At 45.6% G+C, this 22,849-nt stretch overlaps 1 protein-coding gene across 3 annotated transcripts in view; it reads right to left on the bottom strand.

The window, feature by feature from the left end:
• Positions 1–22,849, bottom strand: part of PCCA (propionyl-CoA carboxylase subunit alpha) — a 351,955-nt gene that overhangs the window by 173,141 nt on the left and 155,965 nt on the right. For all 3 annotated transcript variants that reach the window (XM_060191819.1, XM_060191818.1, XM_060191817.1), the window contains 3 exons: positions 21,406–21,474; positions 18,254–18,329; positions 1,528–1,638 (listed from right to left, as the gene is read on the bottom strand). In XM_060191819.1, coding sequence (XP_060047802.1) covers positions 1,528–1,638; positions 18,254–18,329; positions 21,406–21,474 — 256 coding nt within the window. The remainder of the gene's footprint in view (positions 1–1,527; positions 1,639–18,253; positions 18,330–21,405; positions 21,475–22,849) is intronic.

Genomic DNA, 22,849 nt, shown 5'->3' with positions numbered 1-22,849 from the left:
AGAGGGCAACAAAAGGGAAAATCAATATTTTTTTAAAAAACTTAAAAAAAAAAAAAACGAAAAAAAATCAAGAAGTCAAGACATGTAAGGCAAAGTCAAGCCAACCAGCCATCCTGGAGCACAGACAGTTCATTGCACCTTCCTCTCCTCCACACTAGGGATACGATTCCTCACGTCCCTCCAGCAGTTGTTTGCTTCAAGCCTCCAGCATCTGGGTTGCTGGGACTCTGCCAGAAAGCAATCACTGGAGTGACTCCCGGCTTCCTGAGCCGCCAGTGTCAGTGAGGCTACCCTTCAAGGCTGAAACTGCAGGCATTCCAGAGGTGTGCTTTATTTTCTATTTTGAAAAAATTTAAGTTCAGGGAAGAAAAAAAAAAAAAAGAACCTGGTGTTCCTGAGTTTTCTGTTAAGATTCTCCCCAAAGCAATCTTCATTTTCCGTAACAGAAATGATAATCCCTTGCTAACTAAGGTTTGGAAAGAAATGAAATATGGACTATCCAGTTAGTCTTATAAAAAGGAACCGTATGAGAGTCAGGCGGTAGCGCAACAGGTTAAGTGCAGGTGGCGCAAAGCTCAAGGACCGGCGGAAGGATCCCAGTTCAAGCCCCCGGCTCCCCACCTGCAAGGGCGTCACTTCACAGGTGGTGAAGCAAGTCTGCAGGTGTCTGTCTTTCTCTCCCCGTCTCTGTCTTCCCCTCCTCTCTCCATTTCTCTTTATCCTATTTAACAACAATGACAACAATAACAATAATAACAACAAGAGCAACTAGGGCAACAAAATTGGGTAAAAAAATAGCCTCCAGGAGCAGTGGATCGCAGTGCCAGCCCCGAGTCCTAGCAATAACCCTGGACGCAAAAAAAAAAAAAAAAAAAAAAAGGAACTATAAAGTGAAGACTAAGCTAAGAAATTGGTTTGTAAATGTGTTTCATCATTCCATGGCATGGAATTGACCAGCAATGTGTACATTTTCTGCTACCTATACAAACTCACTGATAACTCTGTTCTCATTAGTTTACCCCAAACCCCACCTGTCCGAATGAAAGTCATCGCTTTCTTAGCCATGCTCACTTGCACTGCCAGGGATGGCATCTGGCCCTGTGGGACTTGTTCTCATTTTCATGCGCATCCTTCTGGTCATGAAGGGAGAATTCCTGCATGAGCCAGCAGGGAACAGACATCGGGACTGACTTTTCAGGAGCTACAAAAGTCATGAAGGACGATGTTCTGCCTGTGTGCTTTCCTGCAAAGCTGGACTCACAGCCTCCATGTAATCTAATTTCCTGCTCAACAAAGTCACAGACTGGGACACATTCGTGTCACTCTCAACGACAAGGAAGACCAGATGACAACCGTCTAGCACGGTCTATAAGAATGTGGATAAGCCAAGTGCACGATGGGCCAAGGACTTCAGTTCCCAAAATGCAAAAAAGTTATGCATCACCATAAAGTCTTATCTCTCACATACACAAGTGAGATTGTACAATCACAGATTAAATACACTGGAAAATGTAAAAGCAGACAAACCTTTGAAGCCATCAGGATACACTTCAGACAAAAACTTAGTGTTGATATCTCCCTGTATAAAGCGTGAGTTGACGATCACCTCTCGAAGTAACGCGATGTTATGTGTCACGCCTAAAAAGAAAACAAAATCAGACTGAATTAGAGACCAATCAGTGTCTTAAAAACCCGACTGTGGGGATGGGATAAGAAACTCTGGTGGCCCATAACCTAGATATACACCAGTTTCTGTGAGAGAGAGCTTATGTGCACACGTATCCATAAACTACTGCAAAATATATACCTGAAAGCAGAAGTACACTAGAGTTTGCAGTGAGTACCTCCCTAACACTTCCTCTCCACTATTCCAAGCTTGGGATCCATGATTGCTCAACAAATTGTTTGGCTTCATATGTTAACTCTCTTTTCAATCACCAGGTTCCAGATGCCACCAGGATGCTGGCTAGGCTTCCCTGTATTGAACATCCCACCAATGTGTCCTGGAGCTCAGCTTCCCCAGAGACCCACCTTACTAGGGAAAGAGAGAGGCAGACTGGGAGTATGGACCGACCAGTCAACGCCCATGTTCAGCAGGGAAGCAATTACAGAAGCCAGACCTTCTACCTTCTGCAACCCTCAATGACCCTGGGTCCATGCTCCCAGAGGGATAGAGAATGGGAAAGCTATCAGGGGAGGGGGTGGGAAATGGAGATTGGGTGGTGGGAATTGTGTGGAGTTGTACCCCTCCTACCTTATGTTTTTATTCATTAATCCTTTCTTAAATAAAAAATTTTAAAAAAAAGAAACTCTGGTGGTAGGAATTGGGTGGAACTGTATCCCTCTTATCCTACGCCCTTGTCAATCATTACTAAATCAATTAAAAAAGAAACCCTAGACAGCTAATGGTTATGCAAAGAGAGTCTCACACCTGAGGCTCCAAAATCCCAAATTCAATCCCCCACACCACCATCATAAGCCAGAGCTGATCAATTTCTGGTGAAAAAAAAAAACAAAAAAACTAAATTTCACTTTGGGGTGGGGGTTCAGGTCCCGGAACATGATAGCAGGGCCGGACTCGGGGGGTGTTGGGTTGTTATGTGGAAAACTGAGAAATGTTACACATGTACAAACTACTGTATTTTACTGCCAACTATAAACCATTAACCCCCCCCCCCAATGAAGAAAAAAATAGTAAAATACAATTACTAGTTTTTGGGAAAAAAAAATTCTTCATATCTGAAGATTTTTCTCACCTGCTTCCTGTGACCTAGTAAACACCACATAGGATTACTTATCTCCATGATTTTGAAAAAACAAACAAACAAAAAACTACTTTCAGGAGCAATAAAAATACTTTATTATAAACTTTAAAAGCTTGGGGTTTGGAAGAGGTTTTGGCTGGCTGGCCAGAGATTTTTAGATGGAAAGGAAATAGCTGATTTAGTATTTCAGGAAAAGGAAAATATTTGTAATTCACACAAATTTTCCTAGCTTGCAGAAAGAAAAAAAAAATGACCCAGAGGAATAGAAAGAGGGTAATAATACTAGCGAGATGTTATGTACTAGGGCATTTTCATTGTCAAAAGCAAGGGTGTGGTAGTTATCTCACATGCATGCCTGGTGCCCAACCAATGAAGAAACAGGCAATTAACTGTCAGGGTGTTTTTATGCTTCCCTCCTCCAGTTAACATTAATATAATACTGTTTACTCTAGATACCTTACTTTTTTTGTTTTGTTTTTGCCAGAGCGCTACACAGCCCTGGTTTATGGTGGTGTGGGGGATTGAACTAGGGACTACAGGACCTCAGGCAAGAGAGTCTTTTGCAGAACCATTATACTTGCTGTCTCCTCTACCCACTCTCTCTCTATTTTATATTTCAGTTAACTTTAGCTTTTCTGTGAAGCCTAGAGTTGGTATCAGTTTTCCTTCTCTCTGTGTGGCCAATGTCAAAATAGATTCGGTCTTTGATAAACAGAAAATTCCCTTCAAGACCAGCTAATCACAATGTGTGTATGTGGGCAGGGGGTGGGGGGTGAATCAGATTATGCCCAGAGATCATCTTCCGGTGAATGACATGGAAATGACATGGAAATATTTGTGAGGGGTCGGGTATTGGCGTACCCAGTTGAGCTCACACAGTTTGGTGCACCAGGACCTCGGTTCAAGCCCCTGCTCCCCACCTGCAGGTGGGCAGCTTCACAAGTGGTGAAGCAGAGCTTCAAGTGTCTCTATCACTCTTTTCCCCTCTCCCCTCTCAATTGTTCTATCAAATTAAAAAGAAAAAGGGAGTCAGGCGGTAGCGCAGCGGGTTAAGCGCACGTGGCGCTAAGCACAAGGACCGGCTTAAGGATCCTGGTTCTAGCCGCCGGCTCCCCACCTGCAGGGAAGTTGCTTCACAGGCGGTCTATCTGCAGGTGTCTTTCTCTCCCCCTCTGTCTTCCCCTCCTCTCTCCATTTCTCTCTGTCTTATCCAACAACAACGACATCAATAACAACAACAATAACTACAGCAACAATAAAAAGACAGCAAGGGGGAGTCAGGCGGTGGCGCAGCGGGTTAAGCCCACATGGCGCAAAGCGCAAGACCCGCATAAGGATCCTGGTTAGAGCCCCCGGCTCCCCGCCTACAGGGGGGACTCGCTTCACAGGCAGTGAAGCAGGTCTACAGGTGTCTGTCTTTCTCTCCCCCCTGTCTTCCCCTCCTCTCTCCATTTTTCTCTGTCCTATCTAACAATGACGACATCAATAACAATAATAATAATTACAACAACAATGAAAAACAAGGGCAACAAAAGGGAAAATTTAAAAGAAGAAGAAGAAGAAGAGGAAGAGGAAGAGGAAGAGGAAGAGGAAGAAGCAGAAGCAGAAAAGGGCAACAAAAGGTAAAATAAATTTAAAAAAATTTTAAAGGCCCCAGGAGTGGTGGATTCATTATGCAGACTCCAAGCCTCAGGGACAACCCTGTTGGGGTAGGAGGAGATAAAAGAAATAAATTTGAATGTATCCAGTTTTGTAGGATAAACTTCTCCAGTGCCTCTCCCACCAGTGAGAACTTGCTTCTTCTTATCCATGATACCTGGATTTGTTTTTCTATCCGCAATTTCAAGAAGAGGCACTGCTTCTAGGAAATCTGACTCCAAGAAAGTATCATATTGGGTTCAACCAACAGAACAGAGACTTTCAGTCACACAGATGAAGCACAGACTTGCATCAAATCTTTCTACTTGAAAAGCAAACAGCCCGCCTACCTGCCTAACTGATGTCTCAGGAAACAAAATGACCACACAAAAACATCTTCTCCTTAATACTCTGGCTGAAATAGAGCTACTTAGTGCAAGTGAAATCACTCGATTGTGATGCATAAGTTTGTGCTCAGAAGGCAACATAAACGGGGAAACTCCTAGTGGAAAGTAAGCATTCAAGCTTAGCTTCCCAACTCTCTCTGTGTGTCCCAGAAAAGACAGGACACAGCGGGTGGATGGCAGAGGGACCCCTTGAAGCTTTGTTCACAGTTACTGCATTGCCTTCACATGCAGAAGAAAAAGTTATGACTGAGTCTGGGGCTGGGAGCTGGGGATGACCTCTGCCAGAGTTCAGGGGGTCCATCTGTATGGGAAACTATCCCCAGGCCATAGAAGAGGGGACCCCTCGGAGAGTCTGCTCCTGACTACCTGCTGCTTCCAAAACACTGGCCAGACGTGAGTCAGGATCAAACAGAGGCCAAAGGTCACAACTTATTTCATGGGGACTCAGAAATGAACCAAATTACTTCTTCCCCCTTCCTCTAAAGTTTCTTCAACTTCACAAAAGCCCACAATGAGCTGGGGTTGGGGGAAGAAGAGGAAGAGAGGAATTCATATTTGATGAAGCAGTTATCCAGCTAAGTCATATCTGTCATTCACAAAACACTTTTTTAAAATTTATATCTATTATTTATTTATTTTTGCCTCCAGGGTTATTGCTGGGGCTTGGTGCCTGCACTACAAATCCACTACTGGAGGCCATTTTTCCCATTTTGTTGCCTTTGTTGTTTGTTTACCATTGTTGTTGTTATTACTGTTGTTGCCATTGCTGTCATTGTTGGCTAGGACAGAGAGAAATCAAGAGAGGAAGGGAAGATGGGGGGGGGAAGATAATAAGACACTGCAGACCTGCTTCACCGCTTGTGATGCAACCCCTTGCTGGTGGGGAGCCAGGGCTCGAACCCGGATCCCTACGCAGGTCCTTGTACTTTGCACCATGTGCGCTTAACCCACTGCGCTACCGCCCGGCACCCACAAAACACTTTTTAAAGCCTCAGTTCTTTTAGGGGTAACCAGATAAATGGCACCTATGTATAAATCACAAGTTTCTCTGGCTTTCTTCCTGAAATGTTCCCTTTGGAGGGGAGGGAGGTTGGGAAGCTTCCCCCTCCACCTACTTTTTTTATACTGTGATGAATGACCTCAAAATTACAGTAAATCCCCCCCCCCCACACACACACACACACTAGCTTTATTCCCCGAAACCAGATTTCCCAAATGTCAACACCTTTCTAATCAGTCCAGTACACTCTCTTTCTCCATATATCTATATGAAAAACCTTTTTAATTGGACAGTCAATGGTAAGTCATAGGACAAGAGGCCACTTTCTCTCACAATAGCACAGTGAACAGCTCCTAAAGTCAAGGCTAGGTCTCTTCTATAATCACAACAAAATCATCAACTCAAATAAGCACTGATAACAGTCTCGTCTTAGCCTCAGGACCTACCCTAATTTCACAGTGGTCCCATTGATGACCCTCACTACAAAAGAAAAAAATTGAGGGGAGGGGGTGACGGAGCACCCGGTTAAACGTACCTATCACCATGTGCAAGGGCCCAGGTTTGAGTCCCCGCTCCCCACCTGCAGGGAGAACGCTTCATGAGTGGTGAAGCAGGTCTGCAGGTATCTTTCTCTCCTCTCTTATCTCCCCTTCCCTTGCAATTTCTCTCTGTCCTACCAACCAAAAATTTTACAAAAGGGAAAAAGAAGAACCATATATGTGGGGGTAGGGGGAGTCCAGGAACCTAGGTCACACAACGGAGTTCTTGTCACTGGCTTTCATTGTCTTTGACCCAGAGAAGTCGTTCCACATCCTTTGAGCTTGACCTTGACCTCTGCAAAGTGCCAGGCCTGTGGTTTCACATACCATCTTTCAATGTGGCCTCTCAGCTCTTTCCTTCTGACTGTTCAGTGACACTGTGGCTGGAGACCCTCCTTGACCCATAGTGACTCATGCATATCTGCTGGAGGAGTATTGCAGGACCCCACAAACACAAATCTCCCACTTTACGGACGCCCACTTGTTAAAATTCTGAGGCTCCTGCTGGGCGGGCTAGCTTCACGGGAGGGTAACAGAGACGCGGAGACAGCGGCTGGGCAGGGAAGCTGTATTTCTTTATTCACGAACAACGATTCATAAACTAAACCAAACTAATCACCAAACAGAACTCTGCTGTCTCTTTGCGGCGGCGCAAGCACTCTCTCTTACTCTGCAACTCTGGAACTCAGGAACCCTGGAACTCTCTTTTACCCTCTAACTCTGGAGGGGTTCCTTCGGGGCGGGGCCAAGTAGGCCCGCGAAACTAACTGGACTAATCTAATTCTCTCGGCGGGGGAGAACTACCCAATGTAAAGCATACAACACCCACTAATTGCAACCGTCCTTGGGTCTTGCCTAAACAGTGTGGTGTTTGTCATCGTGATTTTTCTGTACTTCTCAATGTCAAAATCCACTGGATCGGGGCCAGGCAATGGTGCACCCGGCTGAGCACACACATCATCACGCACAAGGACCCGGGTTTGAGCACCCGCTCCCCTCCTGCAGGGGCAACGCTTCATGAGAAGTAAAGCAGATCCACAAGTGTCTTTCTCTCCCTCATGCTCTCTCTCTCGCGCGCTATTTCCCCTTCCCTCGCAATTTCTCTCTGTCCTATCACATAAAAATAGAAGATAAAAAGGAGTGGGGGAGTGGCCGCCAGAAGCAGTAGTTTGTAGTGCAAACAACAAGATGCAGCAATAACCCTGGTGGACAAGAAAACAAAACAAAACAAAACACTGGAATGAAGAAGTGTCTCTCTTCTGTCCCATCTCTTCCCTATCTGTTAGATGAGTGTGAACGCAGAGACTCTCGCGTTGTCCCAGAGACTGGGATCCATTGCTAGCATTCTGTATTCTGTTGGTGAAGCCTCCCCAGAGCGGGACAGTGGCCGTCACTCCCGTGTTGTCTCCTGTGTCTTTCTGACGTTGGTTTCTGAGTAGTTCCTTGTCCTGAGATCCTTAGTTCTCACCCTTTATTACTATGCTCTTCCAAGGTCGTAGATATTGTGTGTGTGTGTGTGTGTGTGTGATGTTTTTCTTTTTTATTTTCAACCTACTACCCCTGGGCAGCCTGTTCTCAGGTGCTACCTGAGAGAGATAGATGAGATAGCACCTTTCAGGAGCTACAGTACTTTTTTAGTCTCTTTGTTACACTGGTTTAGACTGGAGTGGGTGAGAAAGTGGCATATCCCAGGAAACCAAAAGCATGAAGAAAGAGAACAGGAGAGAAAATGGTTTTACATAGGCCAGAGAAGCAAATGCAGTGAGAAGTCATGGAGGGTTTCAAAACAGATCAGGTTTTGTGATATATATATATATATATATCTTTTCTTTTTAATTCATCTTTAATGGGATATACAGAGAAAGAAAACGAGCCCAACTCAGCTCTGGCTTATGGTGGTTCTGGGGATTGAAACCGGGACCTCAAAGTCTCAAGTATGAAAGTCTTTTGTACAACCACCACACTGTCTCCCCAGCACCCAAGTTTGTACTTTTAAAGTGTAAGAATTTGAATGGTCAAGGAGACAGCTCAGTGGGAGAGTGCAGGACTTACATGTGTGAGGTCCTCAAGTTCAATCCCCACTAAAGGTGCCGTAGCTGAGAGGTGATCTGGTCTCTCCTGCACACAAACTAAGCTATTTTTTTAAAGGTTTAGTCTGTACTGAAGAATGAACGGGTATGCCCAGAGTACACCCAGAGGGACCGTGTAGAGAATGACTGTTCAGACTCAGACACGTGGCCGAGGGACAGAGCAGTCAAGGGAGGGAGCATCAGGAGTCGGCCAGAGGAAGTGTGCTGGGAAATTGTGCAGATGCAGTCACATCTGCCATGTTGCCCCCTCAGGCTATTGCTAGTTCCCGCGAGAGTTGGGACATTCTCGGAGCCCCTGTTCCGCCATGTTGTGCCCTCAGGGCATTGTCAATCCCCCGCAACAGTTGGAGTGCTATGGTTACTCCTCCCCCTTCCCATCCCGCAAGAGTTATTAACCTAACCCGGAGTGCTATGGTTACTCCTCCCCCTTCTCATTCTCGCGAGAACTGTTCCCATAAAAGCCCTTCTTCTTCCGCACCTCATTCTCTTGCCCACCTTTCACTTCAGTAATTAGACGCAGGGAAGGTTGCTGCGTGAGGCGGCCATTTTTGCTACCTCCACGTAGCCCAGACTGCTGCTCTCTCACCCAACTCTGAGGTGCCAGCGCAAATAAAGGATTGTGTTCCCTTTCTGCTCCAAACCTTTTTCTGCGTCCTGCCGCCACAAGTGACACAGTAAAGTGACTGGAGGCATGGTTGTCCTGACTGGAGGCGGGGTCGCGACTTATCTGGACATTGGTTGCACCAATACCCTTGGCGACCGCACTGAAAGCAGGCCCCGTTTTGATTATGTGGGGTAACTGCATAAGCTTGTGTCATAATGAGTGCCCCATAAGAACCTGGTCTAAGTTCCTGTGTCGCTAAAATCCAATTATCTGGGTGCTGGTGTTTAAGACTGAGGCATGCTTGACAGAATTCTGGAATCATGCCATCCCAGACAATAGAACGCAGGAGGAGAGAACGGACTTCAGGATTATAAATCTTTCTCTCTAAGGTTGACCGCACCCTGGCAATGAAGTTAGCTAGGGATTCATCAGTTTCTTGGCGAAGGGAGTTTATGGGGACTAAGGCCTCTCCTGTGGATGGGGTTAACCTCTCCCATGCTTGTGTTGCGCAGATGTGTACCTGTTCAAAATAACCAGTTGGAAACTTGGCTTCTGCCTGCTGAATTCCAGTTTCAAACTCTCCCACTCCAAACAATGCATTAAAATTCCATTCTAGCTGTTTGTGACTATTTTTCTGGGATTGTTTTGAGCATTCATTACAAAAGCATGCCTCCCATTGCAGGTAGAGGGGGTCTGGGAGCACAGCAAGAGCTAAGTCCCTCCAATCTTGGGGGTATTAAGGTGCTGGAAAAAGCCTCATAAAATGGACTTGGTCCATGGGGCATGAATCCCGTCCTCCTTCACTGCCTGGCTGAGTCCTCTGGAGGAGTATGGATGCCATACCTGAGGGTTTTGTTTATTGGGGGCTACATTTACCGGGAAGGTGTGGACTTGGTCTGATGACGAGGTCTCAGCGGGGGAAGGGGTCACGGAAGTGGAAGATGCTGGGGAAGCAGCTGCTGGAGAAACCGAACAGGTGTCTGCCGGAACAGAACTCTTGGGGCAAACTGCAGAGGAATTAAGGTGGTTAAGTGCCGAGAACATCTCTTTTAACTTTTGTATCTCAGCCTCAAGGTCTCTTAATGACAAGATATCAGCAGGGGGAGGAGTCACGGATGTGGAAGCAACTGGAGAAGTAGCTGCTGGAGAAACTGAACATGTGTCTGTGGAAGCAGAACTCTTGCGGCAAACTGCAGAAGGCTTAGGGTGTTTAAGTGCCGAGAACATATCCTTTAACTCTTGTATCTCTGCCTCAATGTCTCTTAACCTTTTGGCAGGGCGTCTTATACATATCCCAAAAGTTGCAAACATAGCCAAGAGAACCCACGGTGCAGCTCCAATTAAAGTGTCTCCGAGATAGAGAGCCTGTCCCATGACAAAAGAATAGAGTGTCTGGGACGCCTCCTCGTAAAACGGAAGGAAACCAACCCATGGTGGCCGCAGTCAGGCAGCTGTTACTTACCTGTGTCTGGGCGGCTTTTCTGGACCTCAGGCTGGGCCGCCCTGCGGGGCGTGAGTGTGGGACACGTTGGGCGCCAGGTGTCACTTGTGGCGGCGGGATGCAGAAAAATGAGGTGTGGAGCAGAAAAGGAATACAATCCTTTATTTGCGCTGCCACCTCAGAGTTGGGTGAGAGAGAAGCAGTTTGGGCCATGTGGAGGTAGCAAAAATGGCCGCCTCACGCAGTAACCTTCCCTGCGTCTAATCACTGAAGTCAAAGACCGGCAAGAGAGTGAGGTGAGTAAGAAGAAGGGCTTTTATGGGAATAGTTCTTGCAAGAATGGGAAAGTGGAGGAGTAACCATAGAACTCCAGGGTGGGATAGTAACTCTCACGGGAATGGGAAGGGGGAGGAGTAACCAAAGCACTCCAACTATCGATAGGAATTGACAGTGCCCTGAGGGCACAACATGGTGGAACAGGCACTCCGGGAATGTCCCAACTCTCGTGGGAACTAGCAATAGCCTAAGGGGGCAACATGGCAGATGTGACTGCATCTGCACAATTTCCCAGCAGAAGTGTGCACACCCAGGTCCCTCAGATTGGAGGGGTGGCTTCTCTGAGGCTGTGCTCACTTTCCATAGGTAACAGCAAGCACCCCCATCACAGAACAAGAAGCTGGCCACCTGCCTTGCGTAGAACCTCAGTTGATCCCACCAGACATTCCCCAAACACCTCGTTCCTCTTGTCTGTCATGGTTTGGCATCTTCGTAAATATTGCACCCGGGGAGGCCGGGCAGTGGTGCATCCAGTTGATTGTACACATTGCCATGGGCAAGGGCTCAGGTTCAAGCCCCTGCTCCCCAGCTGCAGGGGGGAGGCAAGTGTCTCTCTCCCTCTCTATCTAATCCTACTCACTCAATTTCACTCTGTCCTATCCAATAAAAAAAAAGCAGAAAGGAAAAAAAATGTAGATTTCTAGTTGCAAAAAAAAAAAATGGAAAAAAAAAAACCTCTGTTTTTTTTGTTTTGTTTCGCCTCCAGCCACTAGGGTTTAGTGGCAGCACTTGGAATCCACAGCTTCTGGAGGCTTTTTTGTTGTTATTTCCCTTTTCAACTCAACAGGGAAGAGAGAAACTGAGAGGGGAGGAGGAGACAGAGAGGGAGTAACAGGCACCTGCAGACCTGCTTCACCCGTCAATCGTGACTCATCCCCACTGTAGGTGGGGAATGGGGGCTAGAACCCAGGTCTTTGCTTATATCCTTGAACATAATACAAACACCTGTGGCTCTGAAGGGAAAAAAAAAAAAAAGCTCCATCCCTTTCCCTCAGCAGAGACCTCAATACCATCCCCTGCCAGACTGCCGGAAACAGAACCTCCTTTCTCCAGCAGCTCTGGGCAACCACTTACTGCACGATCTGTGTGCTTGGTGTTTGTTTTAGCTGCTCATGCCACACACACCCCCCAAACACCCCATCATCAAGCCACCTCTTGCCACAGTCCAATATTCACGAAGGGACTCACTCACGACCGGAGGCTGAGGGCCCTCCCTTGGATGATGACCCGGTGACCTTGTGGAGGTGAACCATGCACCACACCCAATGTCGCTTCTGGGGTCTCGGCTCAGGTAATCCAGATATTCTGCTGTGGCTGCTGCTCTGGACATCTCACCCCACAGCTACCCTGAAATCATCTAACCAACACTGACTGGCCCCCCCTTCACAATCACCAGTTTGAAGCATCAAACTTTCCAGCTGCAATAGCCACCTTCTAAGCTTGTCTCCCAGGCGCTCCACCTGAAACCGAGTAAGTTTTTTTTTTCATTGTTGTATGAGCTTTATTTAGGAAACGGAGACAGCCAGAAATTGAGAGAGGGAGGGAGAGAGATAGAGAGACACCCGCAGCACTGTTTCACCACTCATGAAGCTTTCTCCCTATAGGTAGGGGCTGGGAGCTTGAACCCAGGTCCTTATGCATTGTAACATGTGCACTCAACCTGGTGCGCCACCACCCGGCCCCTCCCAAACTGGGACCAAAGTGTTTTTCTGTAAATAAGGGAGGGAGAGGTGAGTCACAGACTGAGTTAACTGCCCCCCTCCCCGGCTCTCCCAAAGAGTTAAAGGCATGAGATATAAAAAGAGCAAGGGAGAGAGACAGGATGTAAACTCTGAGTAGGGTAATTGGGGATTAATGGGTCACAGTAAATATAGTTATTGGTAGCGTGTACAACCTTTCAGTCTTCAGCAAAATACTCCCCCCCCCCCAAGCCTAGGTCCAACTCCCCCATCACACACCAGGACCCGACCACCGCACTCTACACACACAAGAAGACGCCTTTACGTTGATGCAATACACCAAATCCAGTCCGAGTTCTGCTTTGTGTTTCCCCTTTTCTGTTCTTATTTCTCAACTTCTATCTATGAGTGAGATCATCCCATATTCTACCTTCTCTTTACGACTTCTCTCACTTAACATGATTCCTTCAAGCTCCATCCAAGATGAGGTGAAGAAGGTGAAGTCACCATTTTTAATAGCTGAGTAGTATTCCTCTGTGTACATAGACCACAATGTACTCAGCTACTCATCTGTTGTACACCTACATTGCTTCCAGATTTTCACTATTACAAACTGTGCTGCTATGAACATATGTGTACACAAATCTTTTTGGATGGGTGTGTTGGGTTCCTTAGGCTATATCCCCAGGAGAGGAATTGCAGGATCATACAGTAGGTCCATTTCTAGCCTTCTGAGAGTTCTCCAGACTGCTCTCCACAGGAGTTGGACCAATTTACATTCCCACCAACAGTGCAGGAGGGTTCCTTTGCCCCTACAAATTCTCCAGCATTTGTTGTTGCTGTTGTTTCTGGTGTATGACATTCTCACAGGAGTGAAGTGGTATCTCACTGTTGTCTTAATTTGCATTTCGCTGACAATCAACCATTTTTTAAGTATGACACTGTGGAAGACATATGGAGGATTGTGCATGTGGACCATGCATTAGATGACACTGTTAGAGACACTGTTGTCATTTCCTCCAATGCCATGAGTTTACAACTCTGTGGGGGCAGAAGTTTACCCCAGAGATGCATACTAATGGGTTTAGTAATGGAGTGGTAGGACCCCCAAGTTACTTTCAAAGGTTGGGGGGGCGGTAGTGCAGCGGGTTAAGCGCACATGGCACAAAATTCAAGGACCAGTGCAAGGATCCTGGTTTGAGCCCCCGGCTCCCCACCTGCAGGGGAGTCGCTTCACAGGTAGTGAAGCAGGCTGCAGGTGTCTGTTTTTCTCTCCCCCTCTCTGTCTTCCCCTCCTCTCTCGATTTCTCTCTATCCTATCCAACAACAATAACAGCAATAACAACAGCAACAACGATAAACAACAAGGGCAACAAAAGGGAAAAAATAGCCTCCAGGAGCAACAAAAGGGAAAAAATAGCCTCCAGGAGCAGCGGATTTGTAGTGCAGGCACTGAGCCCCAGCAATAACCCTGGAGAAAAAGAAAAAAAGTCCCAGGTTCAATCCCCCACACTATCATAAACCAGAGCTATGCAGTGCTCTGTATTAAAAAAAAAAAAAAAGTTCAGAGAGAAGCAGTGGAGGAAGGAGGGGAAGGAAGGGAGGGGAGAGCAAGGAGGAAGAAGGCAAAGAAAGGGGGGGGATTAAATGCAGAAAAGCACAACAGTTTGTCAAGGTCAAGAATATACAGGTATGTGAATTAACTTTTCATTCAGCTTTTCAGGCTTGGAAATACTGAACATCTACAGTCTGGGTAATGTACCAGGAAAAGCCCTCTCTAATAACCTTCTCAGTTACTGCAAACAGATGTACACATACACACAGAGAAACAGAGAGAGAGAAAAGGGGGAGGGAGAGAGAGATATATAGAGAGAGAACCCCTTCAGCAACATGGGCTTCAGGAACAGCCCCAGCATAGTAAAAAACCCACCTGGAATATCTACTGACTACGCAACTCAACTACTAACAGTCTGCCAAGGACCAGAAACCTTATGGCTAAAACAAGACAGCTGACTAACACATTGTCTATTTCACATGTATTGCATAGTGCATTTTGCCACTAAAGTAAGCTACAGAAGAGAAAGTGGTGAGAGAGTGGGAAGGATGGAAAGACACAGCAGAACTGTGTTTTGTTCTCCCTGATTAACTAGGAATAGCAAAAAGGATCACCCGAGAATGCAACAAGACAAGACTAGGATTACTTCCGGTCTAAATTTTAACAAAAAGACTGCTGAAGGGAGGAGAGAATCGCCTAATACTCAGCAATTTACAAGTTTGAGTCTCCATTGCTATTGCCCCTCAGAGACTGGAACAGCAGCAGGGAAACCCTATGGGAGTGGGGTGCAGCAGCAATGAACTGGCAGGGTGACTCAGGAGAAGACTGACACTCTAGGTGGTCTGGAAGTGTGGCTATATATTGTTATCTCCATAAATTAGGAAACATAGTGAATAATTTCCTCAGAGTCCACCAAATACAAATAGGATTTATTCAGAAACTCACAGAGCCAAAGAGCACTGCCCAGCTCAGTTCTGGCTGGTGGTGGGACTGGGGGATTAGGCCCAGGACTTTGGACCCTGAGTCTTGGGAGTCTCTTTGCATAACCATTGTGCTATCTATCCTCCATCCTCTTTCACCTGTTGGTCACAAGTGATTCAGCCAAAAAGTCTGCTTATAGTTAAAAAGCCCTCAGGCTCCCATAGCCTGCAGGAAACATAAATAACAGCATAAGAAGGTTGAACCAATGCACTTCACCTCATGGACTGAGATAACATTGAGACAACTGTTAAGCTTCAAAACTGTGAACTCTTAAATACCTAATTTAGACATAAGTCAATTCGGGCAAGTGGGGTCAGTGGGTTGAAAAGTAGTGAGGGAGGGCCTTCATAACACATCAAATATAATGGTTAATCCAAGAAGAACCACTGGAGAAATCAACCAGCACAAATGCCCAGATAGAAGTCCTAAAGAGGTAGAAGCACATAAGAATGAGGACAACAGGGGGTCAAGCAGTAGCACAGTGGGTTAGGTGCATGTGGTACAAAGCACAGGGACCAGTGGAAGGATCCCAGTTTGAGCCCCTGGCTCCCCACCTGCAGGGGAGTCGCTTTGCAGGCAGTGAAGCAGGTCTGCAGGTGTCTGTCTTTCCCCCTCTTTGTATTCCCCTCCTCTCTCCATTTCTCTCTATCCTGTCCAACAACGAACAACAACAATATAAACCACAACAAGGCTACAACAACAAGGGCAACAAAACGGGGGAAAAATGGCCTCCAGGAGCAGTGGATTTATGGTGCAGGCACTGAGCCCAGCAATAACCCTGGAGGCAAAAAAAAAAAAAAAGGACAACATCCAAACACTAACTGATGTGGTAATTCCAGGAATGAGAAAGCTTTTGAAAGTAACATCATCAGAAATGGAGAAATAAAAAATGAGACTGAAATCAAACACTAATTATCTTGAGGTAGAGAGCTGAAAGCTGAAATAGCTGAGTTAAGAGCACAACTAGCTGAATAACTAGCTGAATAATAATATAGTATCTGAACAGAGTAAAAAAATATCTGAGCTACAGAAAACAGCAGAGGGGAGAGAAAGCAGAATAACTGAGGCAGAAAACAGAATTAGCAAGATGGAGGACGAATAAGAGAAAACTAAGAAAGAAGTAAGAGAGTTAAAAAATGAAATTAAGAGATACTGAAAACAACAACAGACACATATGGGATGACTTCAAAAAAAGTAATATATATACATTACTGGCTTTCTAGAGAAAGAGAAGGAGGGGAAGAAAGTACTCTACAGGGAGTTGGGCGGTAGGTAGCACTGTGGTTAAGCACAGGCAGCACAAAGCTCAAGGGCAGGCTCAAGGATCCCGGTTCGAGCCCCCGGCTTCACAGGCGGTGAAGCAGGTCTACAGGTGTCTTGTCTTTCTCTTCCCATCTCTGTCTTCCCCTCCCTGTCTCTATCTTCCCCTCCTCTCTCCATTTCTCTCTGTCCTATCTAACAACAATGACATCAATAACAACAATAATAACTACAACAACAATAAAAATACAACAAGGACAACAAAAGGGGGAAAAATGAATGAGTGAAAGAAAGAAAGAAAGAAAGAAAGAAAGAAAGAAAGAAAGAAAGAAAGAAGTCTACAGAACATAGTAGCTGAGAACTTGCCTACTCTAAAAACATCAAGGACATAAAGGTTCAAGAAGGTCAGAGAGTCTCACACAGAATTAACCCAGATCTAAAGACACCAAGATACATCTATTTAGAATGAAAAGGAATAAGGATGAAGGAAGGATTCTGAAGGCTGTAAGAGAAAAACAAAGAATCACTTACAGAGAAGAGAAAGTGGTGTTTAAAAAGGCACCGGGGAAAAGGAAGTAAATGGACAGTTATTGCTCTAGGTTGTATAAAATCAGTTTACCAGGTGAAGCGTCTGTCCGAGTGTATGTTCTGCAGGACTGCAAACACTAGGGATGTTATACGTGACTTGAAAAACAAAAAGATAACAAATACAGAGGGGCAGGAAGTAGCCAGCTTTGTATGTGACTCTCTCGTGATGCTTAGAGGTGAACCACTGGCTCAGGAGATTACAGGTGGTCTCTGCCACTTGCTAAAAGAAAGAAAAAGTGGTGACGGTGAAGGAGACAGGAGGGAAGGAATTTCTCCTCTCACAAGAAAAGAACTGGGAACTTGTGAGGACTAGCGAGGGTGGCAGGATTTATTCTCCAAGAGAGGAAAATGAAGAGAAATGCAACTCTGCAAAAAAAAAAAAAAAAAAAAAAGTCCTGGGGCCAGGCACACCTGGTTAAATGCACACATTACAGTGCACAAGGACCACTCTCTCTCCCTCTCCATCATCTCCTCCCCACTTGATTTCTGCTGTCTCTATCCAATAAATGAGTGAACATTAAACAAAAGTTTTAAGTTTTTTAAATTATTATTTTTATTAACTTTATTTATTGGATAGAGATAGCCAGAAATCAAGAGGGTAGGAGAAGTTAGAGAGAAAGAGACACACCTGCAGCCCTGCTTCACCACTTGCAAAGCTTTCCCCTTGCAGGTGGGGACTGGGGGTTCAAACCTGGGTCCTCGAACACTGTAACAAGTGTGCTCAAATAGGTGCACCACCACCCAGCCCCCTAAAAAAGAAAAAAAATTAATGGAAGTTATATACATACAGGACTGTTAAAGGGAAAATGTATTTTTTTTTTATTTCTTTATTGGGGAATTAATGTTTTACATTCGACAGTAAATACAATAGTTTGTGCATGCATAACATTTCCCAGTTTTCCATATAACAATACAACCCCCACTAGGTCCTCTGTCATCCTTTTTGGACCTGTATTCTCCCCCACACCCACCCCAGAGTCTTTTTCTTTGGTGCAATAACCCAATTCCATCCAGTTTAGGTTCTACTTGTGGGGAAAACCTATTCTTGCTTATGAGTTTTTTGTTTGTTTTTTGACACCTGCAGACCTGCTTCACCACCTGTGAAGTGACTCCAGAGCAGGTGGGGGGGCCAGGGGCTCGAACCAGGATCCTTACGCCTGTCCTTGTACTTTGTGCCACATGCGCTTAACCGCTGGGCTACTGCCCAATTCTGGGGGAAACCTATTCTTAGTTGGTTGGGTTCTCGCTTTTCTTATCTCTGTTTATGCACACAGCAAGCAAATATTCCATGGAACTAAGTACTGAATCAAGTGTGTTCTAGAAATGGGCACCACATATAACAACGGAATTGCAAGTGTCTCTCTGTTTACCTCGAATGACATAGTTATCCAGGGCCTCCTCCATTCTCTTCAAGGCTTCGGTCCTATTCGAGCCGTAGGTAATGAGCTGGCAGCAAACAGAGAAGTTAAATACCAATCAGCTCACTCTAGTGAGAATCACAGGACTTACTAGCATGTCCTAGGAGAGCTTCTGAAATTTCACAGGGATTAGGTTTTTAATATCTTTAATATCAGTATCAGTTGATTGTTGTTGTTTTTTTCTTACAAGAGCACTGTTCAGCTCTGGCTTAAGGTGGTGCAGGAGATTGAACCTGGGACTTTGGAGCCACAGGCATGACAGTCTGTTTGCATAACCATTATGCTGTCTACCATCCACCCAGTCAAGTGTTTTTTGTTTTTTCTCTTTATTTATTTTCCCTTTTGTTGTCCTTGTTTTTTATTGTTGTTGTAGTTACTATTGTTGTTATTGATGTCTTCATTGTTAGATAGGACAGAGAGAAATGGAGAGAGGAGGGGAAGATAGAGACCTGCAGACCTGCTTCATCGCCTGCGAAGCGACTTCCCTGCAAGTGGGGAGCCGGGGGCTCGAAGCGGGATCCTTACGCCGGTCCTTGTGCTTTACGCCACATGCGCTACAGCCCGACTGCCAATCAAGTGTTTTCTTAAACAAAGCAATATTAGAATCAAGCTATGTCAGCTGTCTCTCCCAAGTTCACTCTTGTAGAAAAGTCATTAGAAAAAGAAAGAAAGAAAGAGAGAGAGAGAGAAGGGAGGGAGGAAGGAAGGCAGGCAGGAAGGAAGAAAGAGAGGAAGGAAGGAAGGAAGGAAGGAAGGAAGGAAGGAAGGAAGGAAGGAAGAAGAGCAAGCATAAAATGAGTTTTCAGGGGAGGAAAACTGCTTTTGAAGGACATCTATGGAGGGCAGGCAGTGGCGCACATATCAACAAGCACAATGAACTCTGTTTCAAGCCCCTGCACCCCACCTGCAGGAGGAACGCTTTATGAAGCAGGTGTACAGATGTCTCTCTTTCTCTTCCCCTCTCTATCTCCCTCTCCCTTCTCAATTTCTCTCTGCCCTGTCAAATAAAAAAATTAAAAAAATAGGAAGAAAAAAAAGGCAGCCGGAAGCAGTGAATTTGTAGCGCAGGCACCAAGCCTCAGCAATAGCTGTGGTGGCAAAAAAGGGAGAAAGGAAGGGAGGAGGAAAACAGGAAGTCTCATCAAGATGTGACTATCTGAGATAGTGCAGGGTCAGGCGAGATTTACTGCTCACCCATTTTTCTCTGGCTTCCCACCATGTCCGGCACTGGGGAGCCCCATGGATAGTGGAGTGGTGTTGCAGTCTCTTCCTCCCCTCTTCTCTCTATCATTGTGTAATTATTTATTTATTTATTTATATATTGCCACCAGGGGTTTTTTTTGATGGGGCTTCAGGTTCACCTGATTTTGTCACTTCCAGCATAACCACTGGAGGTGCATGATGGGAGAGAGTGAGAGAGATGGGGAAATCTGAGAGACACAAGAGTAAGGTTCCTCCACTGCTTATGAACGTCTGGTGATGGGGGCTTGAACCTAGAACCTCAGGCGTGAGGGAGTGTGTTCTCTACCAGATGAGCTACCTCCTCTGCTTCTCTTCTTCTAAAATAAAAAATAAATAAAAAATAAAAACTCTAAAGTCTGAGGAAGCTATACACAGTACTGCATATGCCTAAAATTCAGGGCCCACTCTGATGCCACATTAAAAACTTCCAAAGAGGGGCCGGGTGGTGGCACACCTGAGTGAGTGCACATTACAATGTCCAAGGACACCAGGTTCCAGCCCCGGGCCCCCACCTGCATGGGAAAAGCTTCACGAGTGGTGGAGCAGGGCTGCAGGTGTCTCTGTCTCTCTCCCTCTCTATCTTCCCCTTCCCCTCTTGATTTCTGGCTGTCTCCAATAAATAGAGATAATAAAAATTTTTTTAAAGAAAATTTTTTTCAGGGCCGGGTGGTGGTACATCTGGCTAAGCGAATGATACAGTGCGCAAGGACCCAGGTTTAAGCCCCTGGTGCCCACCAGCAGGGGGAAAGCTTCACGAGTGTTGAAGAAGTGTTTCAGGTGTCTCTGACTTTCCCTCTCTATCACCCGCTTCCCTCTCAATTTCTGGCTGTCTCTATCCAATAAATAAAGATAATTAAAAAAAAATTTTTTTTTCAAAGAGGGCGGGAGTAGATAGCATAACGCTTACGCAAAGAGACTCTCAAGTCTGAAGCTCCAAAAGCCCCAAGGTCAATCCCCTGCATCACCTTAAGTCAGAGCTGAGCAGTGTTCTGGTTTAACAAAAAATTACTTTCTTTTTCAAAAAAAAAAATCTTTGTTGTCGTCGTCTTACCGGTCGGTCACTGTTTAGTTGCTTGTTTTTGTTATGATTTTTTTTTAAACTGCCACCAACCAGGGTGACCTCTGGGGCTGAGTGCCTGCACAATGAAGCCACCATTCCAGGCTGTCATTTTGCTTTCTTTCTTTCTTCCTTTCTTTCTTTCTTTCTTTCTTCTTTCTTTCTTTTTTAGTCTTTTTCTTTAATTTTTATATTTATTTATTTTCCCTTTTGTTGCCATTGTTGTTTTTCATTGTTATTGTAGTTATTCTTGTTGTTATTGATGTTGTTGTGTTTAGATAGGACAGACAGAAATGGAGAGAAGAGGGGAAGACACAGAAGGGGAGAGAAAGACAGACACCTGCAGACCTGCTTCACTGCCTGTGAAGCAACTCCCCTGCAGGTGGGGAGCTGGGGACTCGAAACAGGATCCTTACACCAGTCCTTGTGCTTTGGGCCACGTGCGCTTAACCCACTACGCTACCGCCCGACTCCCTTTTTATTCTTTTTCTTTGGTTGAGAGAGACAGAGAAAAATTGAGAGGGGGAGAGGAGACAGAACGGGAGAGAGAAAGAAATATCTGCAGCCCTGCTTCACCACTCATGAAGCTCCCTCCCCTGCAGGTGAGGACAGGGGCTTGAACCCAGGTCCTCGATCACGGTAATATGTGTACTCTACAGAGTGTGTCACTACCTGGCCTCTAGTTGTTTAAATTAAACATCTGATGCAGATAACAGCCCAGATTAGTCAAATAAGTGGAATGATTCCATTACATTTTTTTTTTCCCACCAGAAGAAAACAGAAACCACGAAGAAAAGGCACTAACTTTTGAAATCATCGGATCATAGTAAATGCTGATCTCACTTCCTGGCTGGATCCCGCTGTCCACTCGGACCTGAAAGAAAGAAAGGGAAAGGAGGAATGTCACTGAGTAGGGTGTGGACATTTCTCTGCCACCATGTTCTGTTATCACAGACCTCAAGTGACATTACCACTCCCTAGAAAGAGAAAGTCAACCAAAAAAAGCAGTCTGAATTATCTCGCTATGTTCGTACACAGTATCAAACTTGGATGGTTTATCTTTGTTTTTGTTTTTTTAATTGTTGGCCCACGAAACGAAGGAACACTCACACACATGCATACACACACAGGCACAGCACACTGTATATGATCCTGGCTTGAGGATGTCTTCCAACTAAGCGAGGAACGGAAGATACCTGTCCAATCACACCCCACCGCTTCCTTCAAGGCGGCTTCAAGGAGGACCCCAGTCACCATATAGCAGGGCTCATCAAGTTCTGAAGGAATGGTCCATCCTTGTAGTTTTCATGTCTGTTACACTTTCCTTTTCTGCCTCACCCTCTCAACTGTAAAATGTACCCTTTTTTTTTTACCCCCTTCTCATGTTACTGTTGGTCCCCGGAGGCTTTCATGTTTACACAGCTTTCCTCTATGGCTTTCCTTTGTAAAAGACACAGTCCCCCAATTAGAATTCTGATTTTTGCGATTTTCCTAGGAAGGAAAAAAAAAAAGTAAATAAAGCAGCAGTTCCAAATACTCTTTTGAAGAGCCTGATTGCTGTTAACCAGCCAGCAAGTTAGCTGAGTCCAGTGCGGAGTCTTGCTTTCATCTCCCAGTTTGACGGCAGTGGAGAGGCACAGAGGTGAGCCATGTAAAACTGTCAAAATGAGCAGCTGCCGGGGACGGAATATTTATTAAATTACCGAGCCCGGGTTTGGGAATCCGAAAGATTTAAAAGCTAATCAAAATACTTGAGGCTGTCCTAGGGGCCCGGGAGGAGAGAGGAATTTCTTCAGAGCTGCTGGAACAGCGGGGCTTCGACGCCCAACAATGTGAAGGGGTGGGGAGGAGAGGAGACGCCTCTGGGGTCCCTTCTTCATCTGTGGGTCCTAGAAGCCGTCCTCAGAAACAGCAGCTCATCTGTCTGCACCGAGGCAGGAAAGGTCAGCGCAGCGGCTGTTAGGCCTTTAATATTTTAATTTAGGCGATTACCAGGGGACTGCACGTAGAGCCTCTTGTCTCCAATACCCACACGAGGGTATGGTGATGGCTTTATTAGAAGTTGTCATGAAAAGCTAGAGCATGCTTTCACTGTCTAAGGGAACGAGAAGGGGGAGAAAAGCAACCACACGCTGCTCCTCTCTTTGTGGGATTCTAGAAGATGCCATCTTAACCCAGCCAGACTGCTTTCTCAGGCAGCTCTGTTCCTGCAAAAACAAAACACGAAAATGAGGGCTGAGCTTGCATTC

The sequence above is a fragment of the Erinaceus europaeus genome, chromosome 5, assembly GCF_950295315.1.
Source record: "Erinaceus europaeus chromosome 5, mEriEur2.1, whole genome shotgun sequence".
Classification (NCBI taxonomy): Eukaryota; Metazoa; Chordata; class Mammalia; order Eulipotyphla; family Erinaceidae; genus Erinaceus; species Erinaceus europaeus.
This window is presented reverse-complemented; position numbering and strand designations above follow the sequence as displayed.